At 36.6% G+C, this 26,819-nt stretch overlaps 1 protein-coding gene across 1 annotated transcript; it reads left to right on the forward strand.

Annotated features, from left to right (window-relative positions):
• Positions 1–468: 468 nt before the first annotated feature.
• LOC148943577 (coiled-coil domain-containing protein 124-B-like) lies at positions 469–26,549 on the forward strand. The gene is made up of 3 exons (XM_089100891.1): positions 469–650; positions 20,897–21,189; positions 26,292–26,549. Exons 1-3 carry the CDS (start codon positions 492–494, stop codon positions 26,497–26,499), a joined length of 660 nt encoding a protein of 219 aa, XP_088957017.1. The 5' UTR covers positions 469–491; the 3' UTR covers positions 26,500–26,549.
• The last annotated feature ends 270 nt before the right edge of the window (positions 26,550–26,819 follow it).

Consider the following 26,819-nt stretch of genomic DNA (forward strand, 5'->3'; position numbering starts at 1 on the left):
AAAAAAACAACTAGGGAGCAGCTGCCCCCCCCCCTACCCAGGCTAAGAAACGCAACTGGTTTAAATATCTACTTGTAAAATTCTTTGATATTTGAATTAGCTGAGATAAATTGAGTGGTTTTTAAGTATTTGTAAGAAAGTTCAGATTCAAAGTAAGTGGGCATTTTGCATTTGGAAAAGAGCCCAAGTTTAAATGATGTGTTCATTGTAGTTATGCAAAAATGTTAAATTAAAACTTGATGGTCATTTTTAAACCGAGCCTTTTTCAGGGGCTTGTGTACTCAATATAACAGGCAAAATGCCAATTCGCTAGGGGTTGAAGTAAGAAATTTTATGATCTGTGTCCTCCAGGTTATGCAGCTATTACATAGCTTCCGTTAATGGCATGTTGCATAGCTTCCGGTGCCGGAATCTTACCATAAACTTTGTTACGTCCCAAAGACCTTAGGCAAGACTGTTACCTAACGCGTCTAATATGAAACAAAAGTAACATGCCAAAGAAATTCAGTGGTGAAAATACAAAAGCAGTTGAAGCTAGAGCAAGGAAGGTGGCTGCAGCAACTGCTGCTAATGAGAAGAAAAAAGCTGCTGAGGAGGAAGCGTATTGGAAAGATGAGGATAAAAATGTTGCTAAAAAACAACAGAGAAAAGTATGCTAATTATTTTCTACTAGGCTAGCCTACATTGTTCTTTAGGGTTTGTTTGTTCGATGCACCCATGGGCAGGCTGCCCACTGTGCACGTCTCCTCGATTTCATTAGAGCCTTTTGGGGTGAAAGGTGTTCCATGTCAAAATTCAGCTGTTGTTCTGTCATGACCAAGGGTCAAATAATTTAAGTAGCCTAGCCATCTGGCTTTTGTCACTGTGGTTAGAGAGGGGTTTTGAAGAGTTTCAAGGCAAAATCCATTAAATTAATGGCAAGCTAAATTCAACTCCATCCAATGATGTCACATTTGAGCCTCCATATTTACAGTTCAAACACAACTGGCTGACATGACTATTTAAACTGATGAGCTTGGCTTGCAATATATACACACACTCATACATATACATACCACTAATTTACATGTACAATATTAAAATAATATGCAATAATATTAATACAGGCTATGCAGTTATTAATGCATATTACAGCACTAAGTGTAGCTTAGTATCTACAATAAAATGGCCTAATACTTTTACAGATTTTTTCCTAGCCCATGGTGGTGCCTGTGCATGACCCAGGATACTTCTGAGCATGAATACACCAAAATACTTTAGGCAAGCTTTTTTCAGTGGCAATCTCTGTGTCTCCTGCTTTTTAAAATGCATTAAAATATGCCTAACATCCTCTTCCACATTGCAGACCTCATATAATGGAGAATCTACTGACTTCCATTTAAATAAAACACTCCTAGCTCTGTAAGGTAATAAATCCAGTATTAGGACAGTCCCTAATCTTGCATATGATGCTAATAGTTAGGATTAACTGATGGTTGGATTTTGGCTAGATAGGATTGACAGACTACAATCCAGGAAAGCATTCTGTTAACATTTAAACTTTTACAGTTTAAACTCCCAGTCTTCAGAATTGGAAAACTATAAAGTTCATGAAACTGCATAAAAGTATTCTAAAATATTTATTTGTATCATTCCTGCATACAGATCTCTAAACTTCACCCCTCATTATCCCCCCTCCTTCAATGGACAAATATAGAGCCTCAATTATATGGGCTATCCTTGATATGTTTTGAATAATGTGATTTTTTTCCGCTTCTCATGTATTTTCTGTTAAGCTCCTCTGATTTAGTTAAGAGATTATTTGGAAAAACTTTTGGCACAAAATCCGTTTTTCAGAAAAAAAGTAAAGAACACTATTAAAACAAAAATGAACAAAAATAGAGCCAAATTATCTACCAAGCATAAAACTACCACAAATCAGTATTATTAAAAAAGTGAAATCAAAAACAAACAGAAATTAAAATTAGTCAAACTAAAAACGAGTAGAAATTAATCTGAGTAGGGTTCTAAACCCTCTGCTTTCTAAAAGCCAGAATATAATTTGTACTTTACTGGAAAAAATTCAAATGAATTTACTAACAAAAAATGTGCATTGTCAATTTAATATGCATATGCTGATATTTAATCCTTAAAATCTTAATTAATTTTTGTTTTCTTGAATTTATAAAAGTGAAAACATTTAAAGGAATTTTTTTCAGTAAAGAAAGTTTTATGACAAATTTTCTATACAAACCTCATATGGCCCCAGGGCATATCTTACAATCCTTGTCATGAGGGCTGTGGGGGGTTGACTTTCTCAAAAACATAATTTACACAACTTTAAACTACGTTGAAAAAAATGGTTGCCTTAAAATTTTGACTGTATGTGTGTGCGAAAATGGTGGACATGAGTGGGGGGTTAGTTATCCTCCAATTACTTTCGACTATTAAAAAGGCCAGTAGCCATTTCAATTTCCAATGGAATAAGCCCTCTTTGAAGTTTCTATGACAATGCTTTCTATAAAAACTTTATATGCTGCCCAGGGCATAACTTACAACCCTTGCCCAGAGGGCTGTGGGGGGATGTCATCCTTAAAGACCTAATTTCCAAAACTTTCTACTAGGGCCTACATTGAACAAAATGGATATCTAAAAATTTGGATTGTATGTGTCTGGAGGGCATGAGAGGGGGGTTAGTTGCCCTCCAATCACTTTTGAACTATTAAAAAGGGCACTAGCCCTTTGAATTTTCAATTGAATGTGCCCTTTTTTCAAGCCTCTACAACAAAGTTTTCAATAAAAACCTTATATGCCCTAAGCGTATAACTTATAACCCTTGCCCTGAGGGCTGTGAGGGGGCTATCATCCTCAAAGACCTAATTTCCAGAACTTTCAACTACATTGAACAAAATGACTCTCTCAAAATTTTGAATGGATGTCTTTGGATAAATGGTGGGCATGGAATGGGTGTTAGTTGCCTTCTAATCACTTTTGACTATCAAAAAGGGTCCTATCAAATGACCCCCTTTTGCAGTTTCTATGATAATGCTTTCTATGAAAACCTTATATAACCCAGGGCATAACTTATAACTCTTGCCCTGAGGGCTGTGAGGGGGGGAGGGATTGTCATCCTCAAAGACCTAACTTTCAGAACTTTCAACTATGTTGAACAAAATGGCTATCTCAAAATTTTGATTGGATATGTTTGGGGAAAAGGTAGGCATGAGAGGAGGTTAGTTGCCCTCCAACCACTTTTGACCAATCAAATGAGCCTTTTTTTAAGTTTCTATGACAATGCTTTCTATAAAAGTCTTATATTCCCCCAGGGCATAACTTACAACCCTGGCCCAGAGGGCTGTGGGGGGATGTCATCCTTAAAGACCTAATTTCTAAACTTTCTACTAGGGCTACATCGAACTAAATGCTGACTGTCTCAAAATTTGGATTGTATGTGTTTGGGGAAATGGTGGGCATTGAAGGGGTGTTAGTTGGCTCTCCAATCACTTTTGACTATTAAAAAGGGCACTAGCCACTCCAATTTCCAATCAAATGAGCCCTTTTCAAAGTTTCTAGGACAACTCCTTTGATAGAAGTGCCCTGGTCTACAGCAAAAAAAAAAAAAATACATTGTGCCAACATTGTTCTTTACTTAGACAGCATGATTGCACTGCCTATGATGGCCTAGCCTATTAATAAATATATAGAATAGGCTAGTGGCTTTCCAGAAGAAGACATGATAGAAGAGAAAGAGTAATTTGTTTAGATAGCTAATTAAATAGTCTTTTTTATTGTCAGAGTTGCAGCTATGACAATTCCTCTATTGGCATAGGCAGTATCTTGTCCTTAGAGGGGAGCCAATTCTGTGATGTAGAGGGGGAGGCTTATAAATGCTTCCCAATGTCCTTTGAATATAGGTCCTTAGAAACTAGTCATTCTATATTTTGCTAAAACTTGGCCTTTAGCCTTTTCTATATTCTACTTTTCCCACAATAATATAATAGATCCACTATCCTACTTCCAATTTCCAGAAAACATAAACACCATAATAGCAATTTGACACAAATCACATTATGGTTAGATAACAGCTTCTTGTTTAAGAATTCAATTCAAAAGTTAACAGTTGGGCAAAATTAAACATCAAAATCAGTATAGGAGAGACTAGCCCATGTCTAGCCAAAGCAAATAATCTTAATATAGAAACCAATGGGGACTTCTTGTGGGTTATAAAAGCTCTGACAGATGGCAGTTTATGTTTTTAAAATGGCTGTCCTTGATTAATACTTTTACCAAAAATATCAGATTGGATCACATTTAATGGTGATTCAATCTGGAATTTTGTTCAACTTTTGTCTGAAGGCCTATGCTTAAATGCAAATACTAGAAAAGCTGTAAACTCATGTTGTATTCTCTCTTATTATTTGCCTGTCTTTTGGCAGCTTCCAAGACATGCCACCTTCACTGGTTTGCTGTTAGTATTTTTTCTTCCTGTGGGATGGCAAACTCCCATGTTCAGCCACACTACCCAGATTAGGTTCAGCATGCCATGCCAAGGTGTCCAAAGGGGGCTATGCTTGTAAAAGCTGTGTAAACAGCATATTTAAAGGTTGAAGTCAAGCTCAAAAATCAAAACTTGATTAATTCTCGTGTTATTTAATCCTGTCAGACCAGTAGATGAACTGAAATTCTATTTTTTCCTGTTAAATTTCATTCAAGGTAAAATGCTTAAAAGTAAAACAGAAGAGAAAAGAAAGAAATGCAGCTGGGATCCATAACAAAAGAAAACATCAGTTTTTCTGTCTTAGTTGACAAAAAGTCTGTTTGACAAAAAGTCTGGATTCTCTGGAAGTGCCACAGGTATCCCTAGAGGAATGCTGCAAGACTACATGAAAAAAGTTGTAAAGCTGAATGTCCCCCTACAAAGTCTGGACCTGAGTTTCTTTACACCCTGTTAAAACACATGATAAATATTTACAGAGGAACAAGAAAAAAGGACTAGAAACTTACTTGAAAATTATAGCTGATATGCATTTTGACTTTACTCCCATAGAAGCACATAAATTTGCATACACTTATGCCATTATTAAGAGTATAAAAGTACTGGCAGAAAACGCAAGGTAGTGGAGACAGTGGAGGAATTGTAGCTAATGATTGATACCATGGTTTTATGGAATGCCTTAAAACTCTATCAGTAAAAATGCCAGAAGGTACAAGCTTATGACAGGCAACTGCTTTCAACCATCACAGTGTAGGAACTTTCTTTAACAACCTGGATTGAGGTCTAGATAAACACATGTTTAGACCACAAGAAATTTGGAATGTTGACAAATAGGATCTGAAAACATCCACAAGCCTTGTAAGATCACTACACAGGCCAGAATTAAGTAGGGAAGGTTACGTAATAGGCAGTGCAATAGCACTGCCTAAGTAAAGAACAATGTTGCCACAATGTATTTTTTTTTCTCCATACCCAGACACTTCGTAGCAAAGGGTTCATTCAATTGGAAATTGTAGTGGCTTGTGCCCTTTATCAATAGTCAAAAGTGATTGGAGGGCAACTAGCCCCCCTCCCCACGCCCATCATTCCCCAAACACATCCAATCAAAATTTTGAGATAGCCATTTTGTTCAGTGTAGTTGATTTCAAGATAGAAAATATGTTTCTGAGGAGCCCACTCCCCCACAACCCTCAGGGCAAGGGTTTTAAGTTATGCCCTGAGGGCATATAAGAACAATGTTGGCACAATGTAATATTTTTTTTCCTTTCCTTTAGAGCAGGGCACTTTGTATCAAAGAACTTGTTGTAGAAACTTTGAAAAGGGCTCATTCAATCGGAAATTGGAGTGGCTTGTGCCCTTTTTAATAGGCAAAAGTGATTGGAAAGCATCTAACACCCCTTCCATGCCCACCATTTCCCAAAACACATCCAATCAAAATTTTGAGATATCCATTTTGTTCAGCATAGTTGATTTCCAGATAGAAATTATGTTTTTCAGGAGGACACTCCCCCACAGCCTTCAGGGCAAGGGTTGTAAGTTATGCCCTGGGGGCATATAAGGTTTTTATAAAAGGTATTGTTGTAGAAACTTCAAAAAAGGCTCATTTGATTGGAAATTCAAAGGGATAGTGCCTTTTGTAATAGTTGAAAGTAATTGGAGGGCAACTTGTTCTTATATGCCCAGAGGGCATATAAGAACAATGTTGGCACAATGTATTATTTATTATTTTTTTCCTTTAGAGCAGGGCACTTTGTATTGAAGAAGTTGTCGTAGAAACTTCAAAAAGGGCTCATTCAACTGGAAATTGGAGTGGCTTGTGCCCTTTTTAATAGTCGATAGTGATTGGAAGGCAATTAACACCCCTTCCAGACCAACCATTTCCCGAAACACATCAAAGTTTTGAGATAGCCATTTTGTTCAGCATAGTTGATTTCCACATAGAAATTTTGTTTTTGACGAGGACACTCCCCCACAGACTTCAGAGCAAGGGTTGTAAGTTATGTCCTGGGGGCATATGAGGTTTTTTCAGAAGGTGTTGTCATAAAACTTCAAAAAAGGCTCATTCGATTGGAAGTTTAAAGGGCTAGTGTCCCTTTTAGTAGTCAAAAGTGATTGGAGGGCAACTAGCCCCCCTCTCATGCCCACCTTTTTCCCAAACACATCCAATCAAAATTTTGAGATAGCCATTTTATTCAACGTAGTTTTAAGTTCTGTAAACTAGGTCTTTGAGCATGACAACCCGTTCAAAGTCTTCAAGCCAAGTTTTGTAAGATATACCCTGGAGGCACACAAGGATTTTGTAGAAAGTATTGTCATAGCAAATACAAACAGGGCTCTTTCGATTGGTAATTGAAATGGCTAGTACCCTTTTTAATTGTCGAAAGTAATTGGAAGGAAACTAGCCCCCCTCTCACACTTATTATTTCCCCAAAAACATCCTATTAAATTTTTTAGATAGCTATTTTGTTCAATGCAGTTTCAAGTTCACGAAATTATACCTTTGAGCAGGACACTCCCCTCCACAGCCTTCGAGGCAAGGGTTATAAGTTATATATAAGTTTTTATTGAAATCTCTGTTGTAGAAACTTGAAAAAAGGCTCATTCGATTTGAAATTCAAAGGTCTAGTGCCCTTTTTAATAGTCGAAAGTGATTTGAGGGCAACTAACTCTGCTCTCTTGCCCACCTTTTCCCCAAACACATCCAATCAAAATTTTTAGATAGCCATTTTGTTCAGCGTTGTTGATTTCCAGATAGAAATTATGTTTTTGAGGAGGACACTCCCCCACAGCCCTCAGGGCAAGGGTTGTAAGTTATGCCTGGGGCCATATAAGGCTTTTTATAGAACGTGTTGTCATAGAAACTTCAAAAAGGGCCCATGTGATTGGAAATTGAAATGGCTAGTGCCCTTTTTAATAGTCGAAAGCGATTGAAGGGCAACTAAACCCCTCTGACGCCCACCATTTCCCCAAACACATCCAATCAAAATTTTGAGATATCTATTTTGTTCAATCTAGTCGAAACTTTTTACAATTAGGTCTTTTCAGATCATGATCTCCTCAGAGCCATCAGCGCATGGATTGTAAGTTAAACCCTTGGGGGCATATACGGTTTTTATAGATAGAGTTGTTGTAAAAACTTCAAAAGGGGCTCATTCAATTTGTAATTGAGAAGGCTAGTACCCTTTTTAATAGTTGAAAGTGAGTGAAGGGTAACTAACGCCCCTCTCATGCCTCCTAGTCCTGCACCACCCTCCAATTAAATTTGTCCGACAGAAATTGTTGTTCACTATCTAGAACATTAGTGAAATTTGGTCTTTGATGATGCCATCCCCCCCCCACAGCTCTCAAATAAAGGGGGGTATGGCAAGCCCTGGGGACAAAAAATGTTTTTATTGGAAGATTTTTCGTAGAAACTTCAAAAGGGCTCATTCGATTGGAAATTGAAAGGGTTGGTGCCATTTGTAATAGTTGAAAGTGATTGGAGAGCAATTAACGCCCCTCTCACATCCACCATTTTTCCAGACACATCCAATCAAAATTTCGAGATAACGATTTTGTTTAACGATTTTGATCAATTTCCTAATTGATCTGGAAATTAGGTCTTAAAGGATGACAACTACCCTCACAGCCCTTAGGGTAAGGATTGTAATTTATGCCCTGGGGGCATATAAGGTCTTTATAAAAAGTGTTGTCATAGAAACTCAAAAAGGGCTCATTTCATTGAAAATCAAAAGGCCTTACAGTCGAAAGTTATTGGAAGGCTTGGCATTTTTATAGTAAAGATCGATTTGGGTATAATGTATTATTTTTTTGTTGTTGTTGTTGTTAAGACCAGGGCACTTCATATCAAAGGAGTTGTCATAGGAACTTCGAAAAGGGTTCATTCATTTGAAAATAGAAAGGGCTGATGCCCGTTTTAATAGTCGAAAGTGATTTGGAGGGGAACGAATCCTCCTCCCACTCCCACCCTCCCATTTAAAAACTAAATGTTGCCTTAAGATTAAATAAAAATGCACTGTGTTAATGCTAATTCCGAGTAAGGCATCTCAGCAGTATCCCAAGAACAACTGAGGGTATTATGTTCAAAGTTTCGGGGCTACTTATGCTCTTAAAATTTAACCAAATCAAAATAGTGTAAGTATATTCAAGCTATCAAAGAAAGTAAACAGATTTTTTTGCAAATGGTATCAAGTTATCCATTTCAGGGCAACTAGAGTAGGTATGAAACTAAATTAAACACTACTATTTGTGTCCAGGTTTTTAAAAGGGTGTATGTTGTTGCTGATTTGTGGTAGTTTCATGCTTGGTAGATTATTTGATTTTATTTTTGTTCTTTTTTTGTTTAATGGAGTTCTTGACTTTTCTTTGAAAAACTTATTTTCTGAAAAAGTTTTTTTAATTAATCAGTAGAAAAAGATCAGTTGACCAAAATTTGTGCTTGTGTTAATGCATTGGGAACACAGTCCCTCCTATACTTATTCCTACAGGAAAACAGTGTCTAAGGGAACTAGTTTTTCTGATAAGTAAAAAAAAATTTACTTATCAGTCTAGTCAAACCCTTCAAACAGTCACATGTACCTCTGAATTTAGACAACCAGATCTGCTGATGCACCATTGAATTGCTTGATCCAGCTAAAAATAATGGTGTTATGCTTTTAACTGTCCCTCCCCACAAGACTCACAAAATACAGCCTCTAGAAAGGATAGTTTAGGGGCACCTTAAGGCCTACTACAACCAGGAAGCCACAAGTTTTATGACTGCCCATAAATGTAAAACTATATTGCTGTATAACATTGCTGAGCTTCTGGGGAGAGTGCATCCAAAGGCTTTCACTCCTGAGAATATAATCAGTGGAATCGGAATAAGTGGGGTCTACCCCACCAACAGAGATGTCTTCAAGGGTTATCAGCTCCTCTTGTCATGTGTCACAGGCAGAATGCCTACCACATCTAGTGAAGAACTTACCAGGGAAGTTTCTATGCTATTTGCAAGTCCTGTGTGACACTTAGACTCCTTTAACATAGACCCCAAAGCAGACACAGCACACATGCAAGAAGGAAAGGTCATTTCTTGTGTGAGAAATGAGAAGGAAAGGTCAGCAGATGATTTGTTAAAAGAGATTATCCATGCAAACCCCTTTCCAAAAGGCTTGACACAAAAAATCAACAGGAAAAAATATGAAAAAGTCAGAAGTACTCACCAACACCCCTGTGAAAGGATGCATTGCTGCTGAAATAAAAGCTGTATCTGCCAAGAAAGCTCAAATTCTGGAAAGGAAGAAAGTCAGAGAAGTGAAAAGGCAAAAAAGCAAAAGGTATGTTTTTCATAACAAGAGTTGCAGTTGGAATGATGATTCCAACATAGATGATCCTGTATACAACAACTCTTCAGGCTCCCATATAAATGTTGCAGACAAGTCCCCTACCAGCAACTTCCAATTTGACACTGAGAAAGTCAGGCTAATGATCACATTCTGGTTAAGCTGAAGAGCAAGAAAGGGAATCCTGTTCACCATATTATTATTATCAAAAAAGTAGCAACTAAAGAACTTAAGGTCCACTTTTTGAAGGAGACTGGAACAAGAGACTTTCTACTAACTGACAAGACAGATAGTGTCTTAAAGACAGAAGTTGAAATGAAACTGCAACCACTGACAGGTAGAACACCAAGATTAGTGGAATGGCTTACTTTTGGTGTTGATCAGTCAATTTATAATTTGAAATTAATACTTTTTAGTTTTTATAAATCTTAATGAAATTCATTTTGTAGTTTTTTTATACTGACCACGTTCTTTCTTAATTTTATAGCCGAAAAATAAGTTTTATGCCACTTTTCTGTTTTTTTGTCAGCTGGCCAAATGTAAGCCAGAGACGGCCAAACCAGAATGGGGGTGGCCCAGGCTTGGCACTTTTGACCACTTGGATAGAGAGGCATCCAAGTAAAAAAGTGGAGGAGCATTTCTAATTGTCTTTTTCATGGTTGATGTTGAATGAGTTACCTTTGCTTTGGCATACTCAGCAACTTCTTATTGCTTGAATCAGTATCCTGGGGAATTAAAAAAGTCAAAACCTGCTGATCGTGGGCCAGTTTTCTATCTATATATTGGACCAAAAATCAATATTGAATGTTGAAAGGAAAATATTGATATTAGAAACAATATTTGGAAATTTCTGTTTATTTCCAGGTTTTCCAACCATCTACCAGGTAACATCCAACAGATATATTCCATCATACAAAAAGTTCTTTTAATATCTTGTGTAAATTTGAAGTTCTAGGGGGGGCAGCTTCCCTCCCCTGCATCCCTTCCTCCCTACGCCCATGAATTCATCCTCATTCCCCTGATGATCACATATGCCTACATAGCCTTGGGTAATATAGACAATCAAACCAAAAAAAGGTATACACCTAACAATTCGGATAGTTGAGAAGGAAACATGTTAATAAAACTATTCTTACTGCCTAATAAGCAGAATAACTGCATTTAACACACTTTGACTGCAGTTCCACTACAGGCTACTTTACTTACCCCCCCCCCCCACACCTCCTTGTATGCAAATACGTAGGGTAAACTCAGGTTAGTCCAACACCTTATCAATTTTTTTCAGCTTAATTTGGTCCAAAAATTGTTTTGTAATTGCTTCCACAATAAAAACTATTTGATGTAATTATCTTCACAACCTAGAAAGTTAGCAAGTTCTATTGTTTCGATGAATCACTGCACTAAAATAACTCATCTCAAGGAGGGCAAACTTACCCCAAGTCTGGGGTAAATTCTATATATATATATATATATATATATATATATATATATATATATATATATATATATATATATATATATATATATATATATATATATATATATATATATATAGATAAAAATTATGTCACCCTAAGACATGATAGACGATCTCTCTATGTACAGAAAAACCATACAAAATAAAAACTCTCTTGAATAGTTTGTTTGTGCCACTGGGAAACATAAGTTTTCTGCTTACCATGGAGTAACTTTGACAGTCTTGGTTTTACCATGTACATAGGAGAAGTCTCTGAGTACAGTATTTTTTCAAATTTTTATTGTAAATGTGAAACCATACTTCAAACAATGTGGAAAAATTGTAGTTTCAATTAGTATCAGAGATAATTGAGAATGCAAACTTTTGATTGCTTGCAGGACTTGTGTTTCTTGTACAGGCTGTGTGTTTCTTGTACAGGCTGATGACATGCCAAATTGGGAATATAATATAATAATATATACTGAAAACCCGTCGTATACAATAAATGTACAATGACAGATTATACAAAAATGCGAAAAGAGGAAACAAAAAGATAATATACTAAAGAAAAAAAATAATAACAACAAAAGCAACAACTTCTTAAATAGTATACAAAATAGTACGAAAAGTGGAAACAGAAAGATAACATACTCTAAGATTATAATAGGAACAACAACTTTTTCGAAAATAGCAACAAAGACAACAACTTTTGAAAGGAGAGAAAAAAAAAAGGGAAACAAGAGGGAAAATTAAACAAGCAAACTTGCCCACTCGTGCTTTAGAATTGCTGGTTTTGTTTTTTGCCGGCTCATAAGTGTCTCAACAGCTAGATTTGGGTCCGCTAGGTTGTAGAGCCAAATCAGAAAACTATTTTTTGTCCAAGGTGGCAATTTTAGTAGGTACTTTGCAAGATGGAAAAATAAAGAGCAGATTTTAGACTTTTCACGGTTTGCCAATAAATTCCAGAAAGGGGTCACATATAATATATGTGGCAGAGCGGTAGCGTTGTAAATACTTGCCAGTAGTGGACGGTTAAATCTCAGAGTGGATTTAACGATCAAAGCATAGGAGCTGAAAATTCGCCGTTCAAGATGTGTGATCAGGAGGGAACGGGTATGCTGTAATGAGGAACCTATTGGCAGCCCCAGATATACTATTTTATCAGCTGGTTTTACTGAGCAATCACCTAGTGTGATATTAGTAGGAGGGTCATTCTTCCAATTGTAAAGCAAGACTTTCGACTTTTGGGAGTTAAATCTCAGACCGACTTTCTCGTAGTTGGACTGCAGACTTGAGAATATTTCTGAAAGGCGGTTAAGCGTCCGGCTGAGATTCAGCGTGTCGTCAGCATAGAATACTAGGGAGATGTCAATGGAACTGAGACTGTAGGTTGAAGGACAGCTGTCTTGAGGTTCAATAATGTAGTTGTTGAAGAAATTGGGGGATAAAACTGCTCCCTGACGGGCACCTTTACGGACTGGTATCAAAGCTGACCGCGGGGCTCGCGGAAGACCTTAATCGGGAGGGAGCTTGAGTCGTACGCGAAGGCGAGAATAAAGATTGCGGAAAGCCCGGATGATATTTGGGTTCACTCCTCTTTTAGCTGAGTTTATCAACGTAAGCGCAAGCATCAATGAATCAAACGCTCTCTGCAGGTCTAAGCCCCCGATCGCTAGAATTTTTCCTGATTTGTGTGCATCCAGGAGTGCATATGCAACGACATGGAGCGCTTCCGCACAACCAATGCGCGTTGGAAACCGAATTGTCTTGGTGGACTGCAACACAGTTTTTCAAACTCATCTACAAATAAAAGTTCAAATAACTTGCAGAGAGAGGTAGCAACCGTGATTGGACGGAAAGAGGAGCATTGCATGGTAACATTTCCTTTTTTAGGAACTGGCGTAAGATCTCCAATTGAGAAAGTGGTTGGGACAATACCCTGAATGAGGATAATCTGTATCAGGAGGGTTACATGACTAATGAGAGCGGGCCCACCACTTTTTAGATGGAGTGCACTGATCCCGTCAATCCCAAAAGATTGTTTAGGTTTTAAATTCCCAAAAGAATGATGTTACAGTGAAGGGACCAGCACCAGAAAGCTTCAATGGTTTAATAAATGTAGTCCCCTTTGACTTTGTCAATATCATCTTTTTTTTACCAGTCATATGAATAGTCAACTAGGCTCAGACAGTAAAGATAAGAGACAACAGAGCTTGGATTGGTAAATTAAAATTATAACTATTAAAATCATTCTTGAGAAAAAAAAAGTTTTTTTCTCTGGTAGTACAAGAGATTTAACTAATTTTTCTTTAAGAATATTTTTGCAAAAAAAAAAGAGAGAGAAAATGACAGGAAAGTGTTTTACTACCCTTGCTCAAATACCTGAAAGTAGAAGACAATTAAAATCTTTTACAGTCATAATAAGTAAATTAACAGAAAGCAATTTGAAAGCAATTGCTAAGAAAAGGCTAGAAAAGACAGATTTTAACAATCAGAAATTCAAATTGGAAAAGATGAAATGTTCAAATCAAATATCTTGTGCCAGAAGATATCATGTCAAATAGATGTTATGGTGTCATACAGGTTATAAAGATATAATGATATTTAATGCCAGAAAAGAAGTCAGATTAAAAGATTGTTTATATATATTTTTTGTTAATATTTAATAACTCTTGAGTTTAGTATTGTTTTGGAATTAGGAATGCATAAATTGTTGCTAAGAAGCTAACAACTCTTTGTTCTCCAAAGAGAGAAAATATTTATTAAGTCTCTGAGTTAGTGAAGCCTACTGGAAAAAAATTGTTCCCTTAATTTTAAGTGCTCTCTTGTGTATTGTTCATGTAATAACTAGAGTTTTGTATATGTATCTTATACTTCAAATTTTTTTTTCACAGCCTTTTGTTTTTTGGTCCATTTCTTTAAACCAATTTTTGAAGTATTTCATTCACTTATATATAAAAAAGACAACATGTTCATTTCTATTGTTTTGGAAAACTGCACTAACCGTGGACACAGCAACCTAACAGATGCCCATCCACCAACTAAATGGAAACCCAATAAACCAAACTCATCAGGCAGATACCTTAGAAGTTAAACACAGTAATATTGGGAGTTTTTCTACAAAAGTAGCATTCAGTAACTCTAAGTGAGATATTACCAACATGTATATTTAGGCCTAATCAATGTGAATGGCAAAGCATTCACTGGCAGCCATAATGAGTCTATAATTTAATGTTGTTTGTGTGTCAAAGTCATTTAAAAGTCAAATTTGTTGCTGCTGTATTTGTAAAAGTAATTGATGTTCCTAAAATCAAACAATCTGGGATATTATAGGCAGCCTAATACAGTGTTGGAATAATGTATTATTATTTTTTATTTTCTTTTAGACCAGGGCACTTTGTATCAAAAGAGTTGTCATAGAAACTTCAAAAAGAGCTCATTTGATTGGAAATTGAAAGGGCTTGTGCCCTTTTTAATAGCCGAAAGTGATTGGAAGGGAACTAACACCCCTCCCACGCCCACCATTACCCCAGACACATCCAATCGATAGCCATTTTGTTCGACGTAGTTGAAAGGTCTGGGAATTAGGTCTTTAAGGATGACCCCCCCCCCCGAGCCCTCAGGGCAAGGTATGTAAGTTGTGCTCTGGGGGCATATAAGGTTTTTATTGAAAACATTGTTGTAAAAACTTCAAAAAGGGCTCATTCGATTCGAAATTAAAAGGGCTACTGCCTTTTTTAATAGTCGAAAGTGATTAGAGGGCAATTAACCCCCTTTCACGCCCACCACTTCCCCAAACACATCCAATCAAAATTTTCTGGAAATTAGGTCTTTGAGGATGACAACCCCGCCCCCCCCGCCGCTAAGGGTTGGAAGTTTTGCCCTGGGGGCGTATAAGGTATTTATAGAAAGCGTTGTTGTAAAAATTTCATAAAGGCTCATTCGATTGGAAATCAAAAGGGCCAGTTCCCTTTTTAATAGTCAAAGGTGATTGGAGGGCAACTAACCCCCCTCTCACACCCACCATTTCCCCAAACACACCCAATCAAAGTTTTAAGATAACCATTTTGTTCAACGTAATTGAAAGGTCCGAAAATTATGTCTTTGGGTTTGGGTTGGGTATATGTCTTGGGACACAACCCTTAGAACAAGGGTTGAAGTTGTGCCCTGGGGGCTTATAAGTTTTTTTTTATAGAAAGTATTGTTGTAAAAAGGGCTCATTAGATTGGAAATTGAAAGGGCTAGTGCCCTAATAATGTTCGAGAGTGATTGGAAGGCAACTAACCTCCCTCACGCCCACCATTTCCCCAAACATATCCAATTATTAATCTTGAGATAGTCATTTTGTTCAACGTAGTTGAAAGTTCTGAAGCCCTCGGGGCGTAGAGAGATCTGACAGACCCGCCACAGCCCTCGGGGCGAGGGTTGTAATTTATGCCCTGGGGGCATATAAGGTATTTATAGAAAGCGTTGTCGTAGAAACTTCAGAAAAAGCTTATTCGATTGGAAAATAAAAGGGGCCATTCCCCTTTTTTATAGTCGAAAGTGATTGGAGGGCAACTGACCCCCCTCTCACGCCCACCATCTCCCCAAACGCATTCAATAAAAATATTGAGATAGTCATTTTGTTCAACGTAGTTGAAAGACCCGGAAAATATGTCTTTGAGGCTGACACTCCCCCCACAGCAATCTGGGCAAGGGTTGTAAGTTATTCACTGAGCATATAAAGTTTTTTTGTTGAAAGTGTTGTCCTAGGAAGTTCAAAAAGGGCTCATTCGATTTGAAGTTCAAAGGGCTAGTGCTCTTTTTAATAGTTGAAAGTGATTGTAGGGCAACTAACCCCCCTCTCACGCCCACCATTTCCCCAAACACATCCAATCAAAATTTTGAGATATCCATTTTGGTCAACATAGTTGAAATTTCCGGAAATTAGGTCTTTGAAGATGACAACCCCCCCACAGCCCTCAGGGGAAGGGTTGTAAGTTATGCCCTGAGGGCATATGAGGTGTTTATAGAAAGTGTTGTCGTAGAAACTTCAATAAGGGTTCATTCGATTGGAAATTGAAAGGGCTAGTGCTTTTTTTAATAGTCGAAAGTGATAGGAGGGCAAATAACCTCTCTCTCACGCCCAACATTTCTCCAAACGCACAAAATTTTGAGATAGTCTTTTGAGTTTTTAATTTTGAGTTTATTCAAAGTAGTGTAAAGGCCCGGAAATTATGTCTTTGAGGATGACACTTCCCCCACAGCAATCAGAGCAAGGGTTGTAAGTTATCCCCTGGGGCATATGAGTTGTTTATAGAAAGCATTGTCGTAGAAAATTCAAAAAGGGCTCATTCGATTGGAAATTGAAAGGGCTAGTGCCCTCTTTAATAGTCGAAAGTGATTGGATGGCAACTAACCCCCTCTCACGCCCACCATTTCCCCAAACATAACCAATCAAAATTTTGGGATAACACTTTTGTTCAACGTAGTTGAAAGTTCTGGAAATTATGTGTTTGAGGATGACAATCCCCCACAGCTCTCAGTGCTAAGGTTAAAAACTATGACCTGGGGACATATAAGGTTTTTATAGAATTTTTGTCGTAAAAAATTCAAAAAGGGCTCATTTGATTGGAAATTGAGAGAGCTATTGCCCTGTTTAATAGCCGAAAGTAATGGGAGAAGAATCATCTCGAAATGCATCTAATAGAAATTTTGAACTATTTCTATTCAAAATAGTTTAAATATCATATAACAAGGCTTTTGGGGTTGAAACAAACCCTGAAGATTAGGGGCAGGGGTTGTAAGTTATTCCCAGGGGGTATTTAAGGTTTTATGGAAGGGATAGTTGTTTAACTTTAGAAGAGGCTCCTTTGGTTGAAAATTGGAAGTTCTAGTTCATTTTTAAGCGTCAAAAGTGATTGGCGGTATTTACCCCCCCCTCATTTTACAGCCCCGTTTTTCATCAAACGTGTCTTATTGAAATTATGAGATAGCGATTTTTTTTTCAAAACAGTCAAAAGAACATATAATATTGTCTCTAGGGAATACACAACACACCCCCCCCCCCCAGCTCCCTGGGTAGGGGGTTGTAAGTTATTTTACTAGGGCATATAAAGGTTTTTATTGAATGGGCGGTCGTATAAACATAAGATGGGGCTTATTAGCTTTGAAATTGGAAGTTATAATGTCCTTTTTAAGAGTCAAAGTGATTTGAGAGCAAACAGCCCCGCCCTCCACGCTCAGCATTTGCCTCTTCTTAACACCTCCAATAAAAAATTGGAGATAACCCATTTATTCATCGTAGTTGAAGGTTTCAGAAATTATATCTGTGAAGAAGACAACCCCCTCCGCTACAGCTCTCAGGGAAAGGGTTGTAAGTTATGCCCTTGGGGCATATAAGGTTCTTATAAAAAGGGTTGTCGTATATACTTTGGAGGAGACTCATTGGATTGGTAATCATAAGTGCTAGTGCCCTTTTTAAGAGTCAAATTGATCAGAACACCGCTACCCCCTCCCCCCCAAAAAAAAAATATACACAAACACGTCTTGTTTTACTTAGATGTATCCAATAGATATTTTCAGACAGTCCTTTTATTCGAAATAGTTCAAATATCATATAAAAAGGCTTTTGAGGTTGATACAAACCACCAGAGACTGCGGACGAGGGTTGTAAGTTATGCCCCTGGGGCATTTAAGGCTCCTATGGAAAGGATGGTATTATAAGCTTTAGAGGTGGCTCATTTGATTGAAATTTGAAGTTCTAGTTCTCTTTTAAGAGTCAATAGTGATGGAAGTCAAGTAGCACCTCTCCCCAACCAACTAACCCTCTTTTCACCAAATGCATCTGATTGAAACTGTGTGATGGCAATTTTGTATAAAATAGTCCAAAGAACATAACAAGGCTTCCAGGGTCGGAACAATCCCCCAGAGCCCTGGGGCAAGGAGTTTAAGTTATGCCCTGGGAACATATAAGGTTTTTTGGAATGGGTGGTCATATTGAATTAAGATGGGTCTCATTTGATTTTAAATTGGAAGCTATAGTGCTCTTTTTAAGAGCCAAAGTGATTTGAGAGACTCCCCCCCCCCAACGCCCATCATTTCCCATAGCAAATGCATAGTGTGTTTCGATTTATTTCAATACAATTACAATATTGCTCAAAATTTTCGCCTTAATAGCCTTAGGTTTATTAGTTGTAGTAGTAGCAACAGTAAATATAGTAGTAGCAGTAGGAGTACAGTTAATAGTTGTAGCCTTAGCTTTAGTAGCAGTAGTAGCAGTAGTTGTAGGAGCAGAAGCATTAGTATTATGATGCAAATATTGTCTTTGGTTAGTTCAACATCCACCACAATAAGCGCCGTAAGTTCTAATTTTACACCCGAAACTGTTCCTAAGATACTGCTGATATGCCCTTTGGACAACCTGCATACAGATGGCAGGCTGTCATCCGTATAACACAAATAGTCTCTGAAAATTTCACCTTAATACCTTCATAGGTTCTGGATTTTGAGCTAGCCAGAAGACACTGTGCGTATTCATTTAATGCTGCTTCCACGGTTACTGTTGAAAACTTACTGTTGAAAAAGTTGAAACTTTTAGGGAACGTTTAGCAGGGATTTCAATTAAATGAAAAACATATATGCATGCAGGTATTAAAAGGGCATATAAGCACTATAGGACATATAAGGACATAAGCAGCGATGCTCGTATCGACCATAAGAGTAATATCATCGATATTTTAAAGGAGCTAATTTGATTGAAATTTAAAACTTCTAGTGGTCTCTTAAGAGTCAAACATAATTGGAGGGTAATCAGCCCTCCTCTTTAGCTCATAATTTTCCAGACACTTCCAATCAAAACTTTAAGACAACCATTTTGTTCAGCATAGCTGAATGATCTAGTAACTATATCCCTAGAGTTATTGGGTAGGTCAACCCCCCACAGTTATGTTATTTGCCCATTATGCTTAAAAACTAAATATTCCATTAAAATTAAATCAAAACCCGCTGTTTGTATGCTGGTTGCCAATAAGGCATCTCATCAATATATCAAGAACGACCAAGGGTATTGATTTCAAATTTTTGGGGCTACTTCTATTACCATACTACTTCTGCTCCTAAAATTTTACAAAATCAAAAGAGTGTAAATGTATCCAGGCTGTGAAAGAGCATAGATATAATTTTTTCGGAATAGTATTAAATTTTACTTATCGTGTCAACTAGAGGATGTATATGGCTAAATTAAATACTACTATTTGTGTCATGATTTTCAAAAGAGTTTATGTTGTTACAAATTGCTGAAAAAGTTGAAAATGAACAAAAATAGAATCAAATAATATACTAAGCATACAACTACCACAAATCAGTATCAATAAATAAATGAAACCCAAAACGAACAGAAATTAAAATAAATAACTGAGTCAAACTCTAAAAGAGCAGAAATTAATATCAGTAGGGTTCAAAACCCCTATGCTTTCTAAATACAAGAATATAATTTGTACTTTACTGAGAAAAACTCCTTTAAATGTTTGCATTTTCATAACTTTAAGAAATTAAAAATTAATTACGATTTTAAGGAATAAATATCCGCGTATGTATATTAAACTGACAATGCACTGTCATTTGATTTTTTTTTTCTTAACTATTCTAACTAGAAAATACAAACCTGTCTTATAAACCTACTTATAAGCATGCTAAATATACTTTGACATAAGTTGCTAAAAGGGAATTGGGAAGGGGAGGTTTCTAAGCTTCTGACTATTCTTACTGACATGGTTGTCTTGAAGTTTTAGTTGGATGCCATGTGGAGCCAAATGGACAGCTTGATCTTTTCGGATCTATTGTACCTCTTATACAGTACACTAGAATTCAGAATTTGCAATCTCAACTTTCTCTGGTCAACCATTTTAAATTGAATGAATGAGATAGGGGAAGGGGAAAAGGATAATTCACATGAGACACATTACTTTGCCTATCCTGTTATACAGACTATGATTGAGTACTCCAATACAGGAAAATTGTATTAACTAACAGGAGTAACTGAATCAAAAATTTTCTTTTTTACTGTGTAATGTTTTTGGAAATAGGGATTGCTCCCTCCTGTTGGTCCACTCCAGTGACTACTCCAGTAGGACTCCAGTGACTGAAGCATTACATATTATCAAAACTAGAGAGGGGCTACGAATCTCTTTTAGTTATTGATATTACCTAGGCTTAATATGTCTTTAAGTATACTTTGTGTTTTAATGTCAAATGCCTGTTCTATACTCTGCCTTTTTTTCTGAATGAAGCATCTAAAAATATTTCCAGATCACTTTCATTATTGGGTTAGAAGGGGAAACCTTTTGCTAGAGAACTCAATGTAGCAAATATATGGCATATATAGAGTTGCTGCATGATGGTGTTGATACAGCTTTGTCTGACACGAAGTACATCCAAAAAGATGCATTTCACCCTAATGGTGGACCCTCTAACGCTGGCTAATAACTTTTAGGATTTGTATGAAAGAAAACTGTGACCATTTCCGGAAAGCTCAGGTTTTATTAATCTCTTCTCAACACTGTGGAAATGTAAATTGCGTGTGTACTTTTTGCGTCTGTAATTTTGGTAAAAATGATATAGACTTGGAACAATAAGCTGCTAAATATTAAACTATATTTATAGGAAGAACAAGAACTGAAACGACAGCAAGCTTTAGCAGCTAAAAATGAACGGAAGGCCCTAGAATCTGCAGAACATGAAACTTTAGTAAGCGAAGTGAAGGGAAAAGTGACCAACAAGATGACACAAGCAATTATTCAAGAAGAATTGGAAAAACGCGAGGCAGCAGCAAGAGGTAAATCTGAGAAACAAAAACCAGTCACTCATGTAACCGAGCCTCTAGAAGAAAATGTAAACAGACTAGCAGTTGAAGGGTTGGAAGCTAGAAGCATAACAGAAGCAATTTCAATCTTAAGGTATGTCATTTACTATTATATCTGAGCATTGGCTGATATGGGTCCATCCTTAAGGGGTTATTGGGGAAGTCAAAACATTCCGTTGTTTAGGTAAAAGCTAAAACAACGTACAAAGTGTATTCCCTGATGTAGATGTTTTTGCCATCTGCTCCTTGTAAATATTAGTGCGGGAACTTAATGAACAGAGGACTATAGCCCATAAAAACTTTGCTTTTTATGCTATCATTTAACTTTTGCTTTATTGGAAATTAAGTATTTGTGATTTTTCTGACTATCAAAAATAGATGTATTTCGGTAGCAATACTTTTTTTCTGCATACTTAAGGCGATTAATGCTTTAAAAAGCTTAAATTCACAATTGTTTGGAGAAAATTGGTGCATGGAAATTTGTTAGACCACCTCTAATAGAGTAAAATGAGGGAACTTAATCATCCTAATCCAGGCAATTAGGTTGGGGATGGGTGACTTCTGGACTCAAAAATTGTATGGTTCTTCTTAGAAACTTTTATATTTTCCTTCAATTTTTTTTCAAATTTGTGCCCAACTTCAACATTTTCCTGGGTATATAGCTATCTGGCTCATGAAGACCACTAGTCGAAGTAATAAGCGGAGGGGTTAGCAGATTTTTCCGATCTGTTTTATCAACTGAGATTGACGTGTTGACAAAATTCAATGTTATAGTGTGTTAATTCTTTTTTTGTAAATCAGTAATTCTGTGGTAAATTGCAGCGTTTGTATAGATCCGCTTTTGTTTTGCTGATTACCCGAACACACTCAGGAGGGGGGGGGGTTGTACCTTATGTTAAGACTTAAGTTTTAATAGATATTCATAAATTTTCAGTTAATCATTTTTGTCATCAATGATTAATCAATTGAACTTGATTAATCTTTGTCATAAAAAAAATTTCTCAGTTTTCACAAAAATGTAGGCATCTGCATGGTTTTGTTGCAACTGACCTCTTCCCTAAGTGTAAAAGTCTAAAGCCTACTGCATCATTTGTGCTTTACTGAAAACGAATTATATTACAAATATTTTCTTTTGTACTTACAACATTGAAAACAAAAATAAAAATTACCGGCAATAAAATCTTGAACTGAAGTACTTTCAGCAATTAATATCATTATATATCAAATATTCAGTTTAATTTTACAAGTTCTTTCCAAGACTATTCAAGACACATATTGTTTTCAGCATAGCGCCAATGGCGCTGCAGGCTTTAGACTTTTACAGTTAGTGAAAGGGGCAGTAGCCAAACTCTTGTTTTAGTGAATTTTTTTATTTTTTTTAGCTTGGTATGCATATGTTACTGTGAATGTTTGAAATCTGGTTAATGATCGATGTTCACCGGTGAATGTCTGAAATTCCGTTTTCTCGGCTTGGATTCAATTGGCTTTGTAAATCAGTTTTTTCAGTCTTATGGTATTTCGGACATTCACCTGTGAACGTCGACATTCACCAATTTTGGACATTCACGGTAACACATATACAGTTTAAATTTTACTCGTTTTAAAATTGATTGATTCATTTATATTTGCATGTCAGGATAATTCAGATAGGCGCCAGGAACGAAACTACACTGCGTCCTACCCAATCGATAAACGATTACTCAGACGTGGCAGCTAAAATAATTTCTAATAAAAATGTGCCTTAAGGCTAGGGCCGTATCCTAGATTTTTTTCGAGGGGGGGGAATTTAAAAAATGCATCAAAAATTTGTTTTTATGCGTTTTGAATACGTTTTTACGAGTCGGAAAACATTATTTTGGGGGGGAAGGGGGTTCAAACCCCTAACCCCTCCCTTGAATACGGCCTTGCTTAAGGCCCATTCAAGATTTCACTAATAGCGAGATTTAGCTGGTGCTAAAAGCAGATGCAGATTTTTCTGAGTTTTCTGATTGGTTGAAAAATTCTATGGAAAATTTCTGATTGGCTCAAATTAGGGTAGCTAAATCTTGTTATTACTAAATCCTCATTGTGAATGGGACTTAATATTTATTGGCGAAACCGATGGTGGTACAACCGATGGTGATGCTCTATGTTTGTTTGCTATGTTTATTTTATTCCTGTTCGTTTTGGGCTTCATTTATTCTTTAATAGTAAAAGATTCTTGTTGGTTTTTAGCTTGATTTGCATATTCAATTTAGGTTTTACCCATTTTATGATTTATTTATTAATTTTTATTAGTACCTGTTGGATGTTTGTTTGCTATGATTGTTTATTTAATTTCTTTTCGTTTTGGGTTTCATTTATTCTTTAATAGTAACTTCTGGACGTTTTGTGTTTCAGCTATTGTAGGTTTTTATTTTTACGGATCTTAAGTTAAATATGGCCTTTGCTTTTCTTTGAAAAACTTTTTTTTCTGAATTTTTTAAATTAATTCTGTTTGTTTTGATTGCAAAGTTTCGTGTTTTTCAACATGCACCATTTCAAAATCAGTTTTTTTAGTATCAAAGTCTCATCAAGGTATCAAAACTATTATCAAAATATACAAGTAAACATTGTATCAAAGTAACAATAAGCAACTTGCAGAACTTACATCCATTGCCCCGTAAATCCAAGTTGCCCCGCAAATCAGTAAATCAAAGTAAACAAAGTATCAAAGTAACAACAAGCAACATGCATGACTTACAACCCTTCTCCCGGGGGCTGTTAAGGGTTTTTCAACCCCTGATTTACAGTTATTTTACTTTTGGACTATTTTTAGCAAAATGGCTATCTCAAAATTCTGATCAGATGCATTTGGGCAAAAAAGGGCGTGAGAGGACGGAAGAGCTGGTTACCCTCCGATTACTTTTTACTCCTTAAAAAGTGATAGAACTTCATATTTCCAATCGAATCAGCCCCCTCCGAAGTTTATACGACCGCTTCTTCCACATGGGTGTGGGTTTCAGTGAACGAGTGAGTGTGAGTGAGTCTGAGCGTGAGTGAGTGTGTGGGCACCCCTGTGAGTGTGAAAGCTTATATGGCCACCCCTTCCGTAAAAGCCTTATATGCCATCGGCGTATAACTTACAATTCTTACCCCCGAGCTCAGGGGAGATGTTTCAACATCAGAGGAATTGTTATATGATCTTTGGACTATTTTGAACAAAATGGCTATCTCAAAATTTTGATTTGATGCATTTGGGGAGAAGAAGGTGGGGGTGGGGCTAATTGCCCTCTGATCACTTTTGACTCCTAAAAAGGGAACTAGAACTTTCAGTCTCTAATCAAAGGAGCCTCCTACAAAGTTTATGTGACCGCCCCATCCATAGATTTATGTAAGCCCCGGGGCATAATCTACGGCACTTGCCCCTAGGCTATTTATTATGACTAAAAGCCTTTACGGGTCATGGTTAATACAGAAAGTATAATACTATACAAATATTCTGAGTTCCTCTTCCCATGTTTCATTAATCCTAGCATAAAGAGGGAGAGACGGGGACGCTAATATCACAATGCCATTTTTAGATCTCCTTGTTCTTTAAAACAATCCTTTCCTGTTATTACTCTGCCTAGGCTCTCCACAACTTTCTAGAATACATCTTACTTGGCTAGCCCAAGAACTTTTTCTCTTGTCAAACAAGCGCTCTTGGTATGCCTCTTTAATCCTATCAACTTCTAGAGATACCATTTTCTCGCGATACCTAACCCTGCTAACTAATCTATTTAGTCTTACACTTGTCAGCCCCAAAGTATTGTAGATATAATCCTTGCAGAATGTAGATGAATATGCTCATCTACATTAAGAATATTTTCTGTTGTTCTGAATTATTTTGTAAAATTGCACTTTCTTTGCTTCTAACTGAATGAATGTCTTGTGGCCTATCATTCCATGCAAGTTTTATAAGATAAACAGTGGTGAAAATTACTCTAGTATCATCTAACCATCTTCTACGTTAAGACCTCCCAAGCAAGGGGCCGAATTAGGGTCACTTTTAATATTTTTCCTGCTTGGAGAATGATTCTGTAGGAATACAACGCGCAAACGGCAAGAATCATGTTTGCATGTGGTATAAGCAAATAAATAAAGTTAGCTCAGGGGGATTTTAGGGGTGCCTTTTAATCGCTAATTTATGTAAAGCTTGTACCCTACCTGTAAAGTGAATGTGCAATCCGAATACCAAAAAACTTTATGGATGAACCTATTGATTTACAACCAGTTTAGTTTTTCTATCCTCTCCCTGATGATTTTTTTTCTTGCAGTTTTCAGAATCAGAATAAGTTTAATGAAAACAGCTGTCATAGACACATTAAAAAAAATGTACTAAAAGGCGCTGTCTTTTACATGAAAAACCCTTCACTACATTTTATTAAAAGCACTTGTAAAGAAAGGAACAAAGGAGTTACTGAGTCTGTTTGAGCGGCACGGGACGGGCACAAGCTTGCTCTTGCTCCTGGTATTAGCGCGGACAGGCATTTCAGGTGATAATTTTGTCCGATGTACAGGACTAGACAATAAAAACTGGCCAAACGAATCATCAGCTGAAAACGGCGATCACGAAGGCTTGGTACTTCAAGTGACTTCAGAGCGGAGCTGTAATCTAAAACCTTTCTGTATAACCTTGTCTAGCTAAGTTGGAATTTCAGTCCTTGGAGAATTTTATAGGTTCACAAAGAAGATCAAGAAGAAAAAATTAATTCCTTAAATCGCAAATCTTTCGTAAAGCTTAAAATCAATTTGGTAGTGTTGACAATGAAAGTCAAATAAAGTCACGAATTTTTTAGTTTTGTTTTGTTTTGAGCGAGTTTTTTCCATTTGTCGGATATTTTTTTTTTTCGCTAATTGAAATTCTATGCAAACAAAAATTTCGTGCGAGAAGGAGATTTTTGTGAGATTTTACGGGATAATGTGTTTAAAGCAAAAGTCGGATTTACAGTCAAATAAATTTTAGCTTAGTCTGAACATTACAAATTTCTGTATATAGATGTTTTTTTTTGTTTTTTTTTTTTACATTGGAATTTTTTTCATCACGGCCAATTAACTCGTTATCAAAAACTCAGCACGTCATATCACGACAGCACGTGATAGAGCATCTAGACTCTCATGAGTGTAAGGTCTGCGCCGCCGCAGACTCTTGGGAATAATATAAAAATCGTTATTTTAAGTTATGTTTCGTTTTAGTGTGTCATCAACAGTTGAAGAAGATAAACATCCTGAAAAGCGCATGAAAGCTGCTTATACTGCATTTGAAGAAAATCGTCTTCCGATCCTTCGCCAAGAAAACCCAAATATGAGGTTATCTCAGGTTAAACAGATGCTTCAAAAGGAATGGCGCTCTTCCCCCGAAAACCCTTTAAATCAACGGGTGGCTGCACTGAATAAAAAATAGAAATGTTATAAGTGACTGTTTGTATGTATTGCTGAAACTTTTGTGAATAATAGTTAAGTTAAAAAATTACTTAGAGTTCATTGTCAAACTGAAAAGTAATTATAAAAAAGGGACATCCAAGAATTTATATTGTCAGTTGAAGAAAGAAAAACGAGCAAAAATGGGGTTTTTTATAGGCCAAATGAAAGTACTGAAAAAAAAAACACAACAAAGCGAATATTTTGAGAGGACAAACGCCTCTCTTCTTTAGCGCGAAACGAAATAATGTATCCAAAAACAAACGCGGAAAGTCAATGTGAAAAGAAACAAAAACTTAAAAG

Source organism: Artemia sp. Qi Xiang Cuo, chromosome 15 (assembly GCF_049724085.1).
Source record: "Artemia sp. Qi Xiang Cuo chromosome 15, ASM4972408v1, whole genome shotgun sequence".
NCBI lineage: Eukaryota > Metazoa > Arthropoda > Branchiopoda > Anostraca > Artemiidae > Artemia > Artemia sp. Qi Xiang Cuo.

Bases quoted from the DNA above. Each gene is read 5' to 3' on its own strand.
- LOC148943577 (XM_089100891.1), top strand. From the start codon at position 492: ATGCCAAAGAAATTCAGTGGTGAAAATACAAAAGCAGTTGAAGCTAGA. The intron at 651-20,896 runs GTATGCTAATTA...CTATATTTATAG, and splicing joins CTAAAAAACAACAGAGAAAA to GAAGAACAAGAACTGAAACG. The intron at 21,190-26,291 runs GTATGTCATTTA...GTTTCGTTTTAG, and splicing joins GAAGCAATTTCAATCTTAAG to TGTGTCATCAACAGTTGAAG.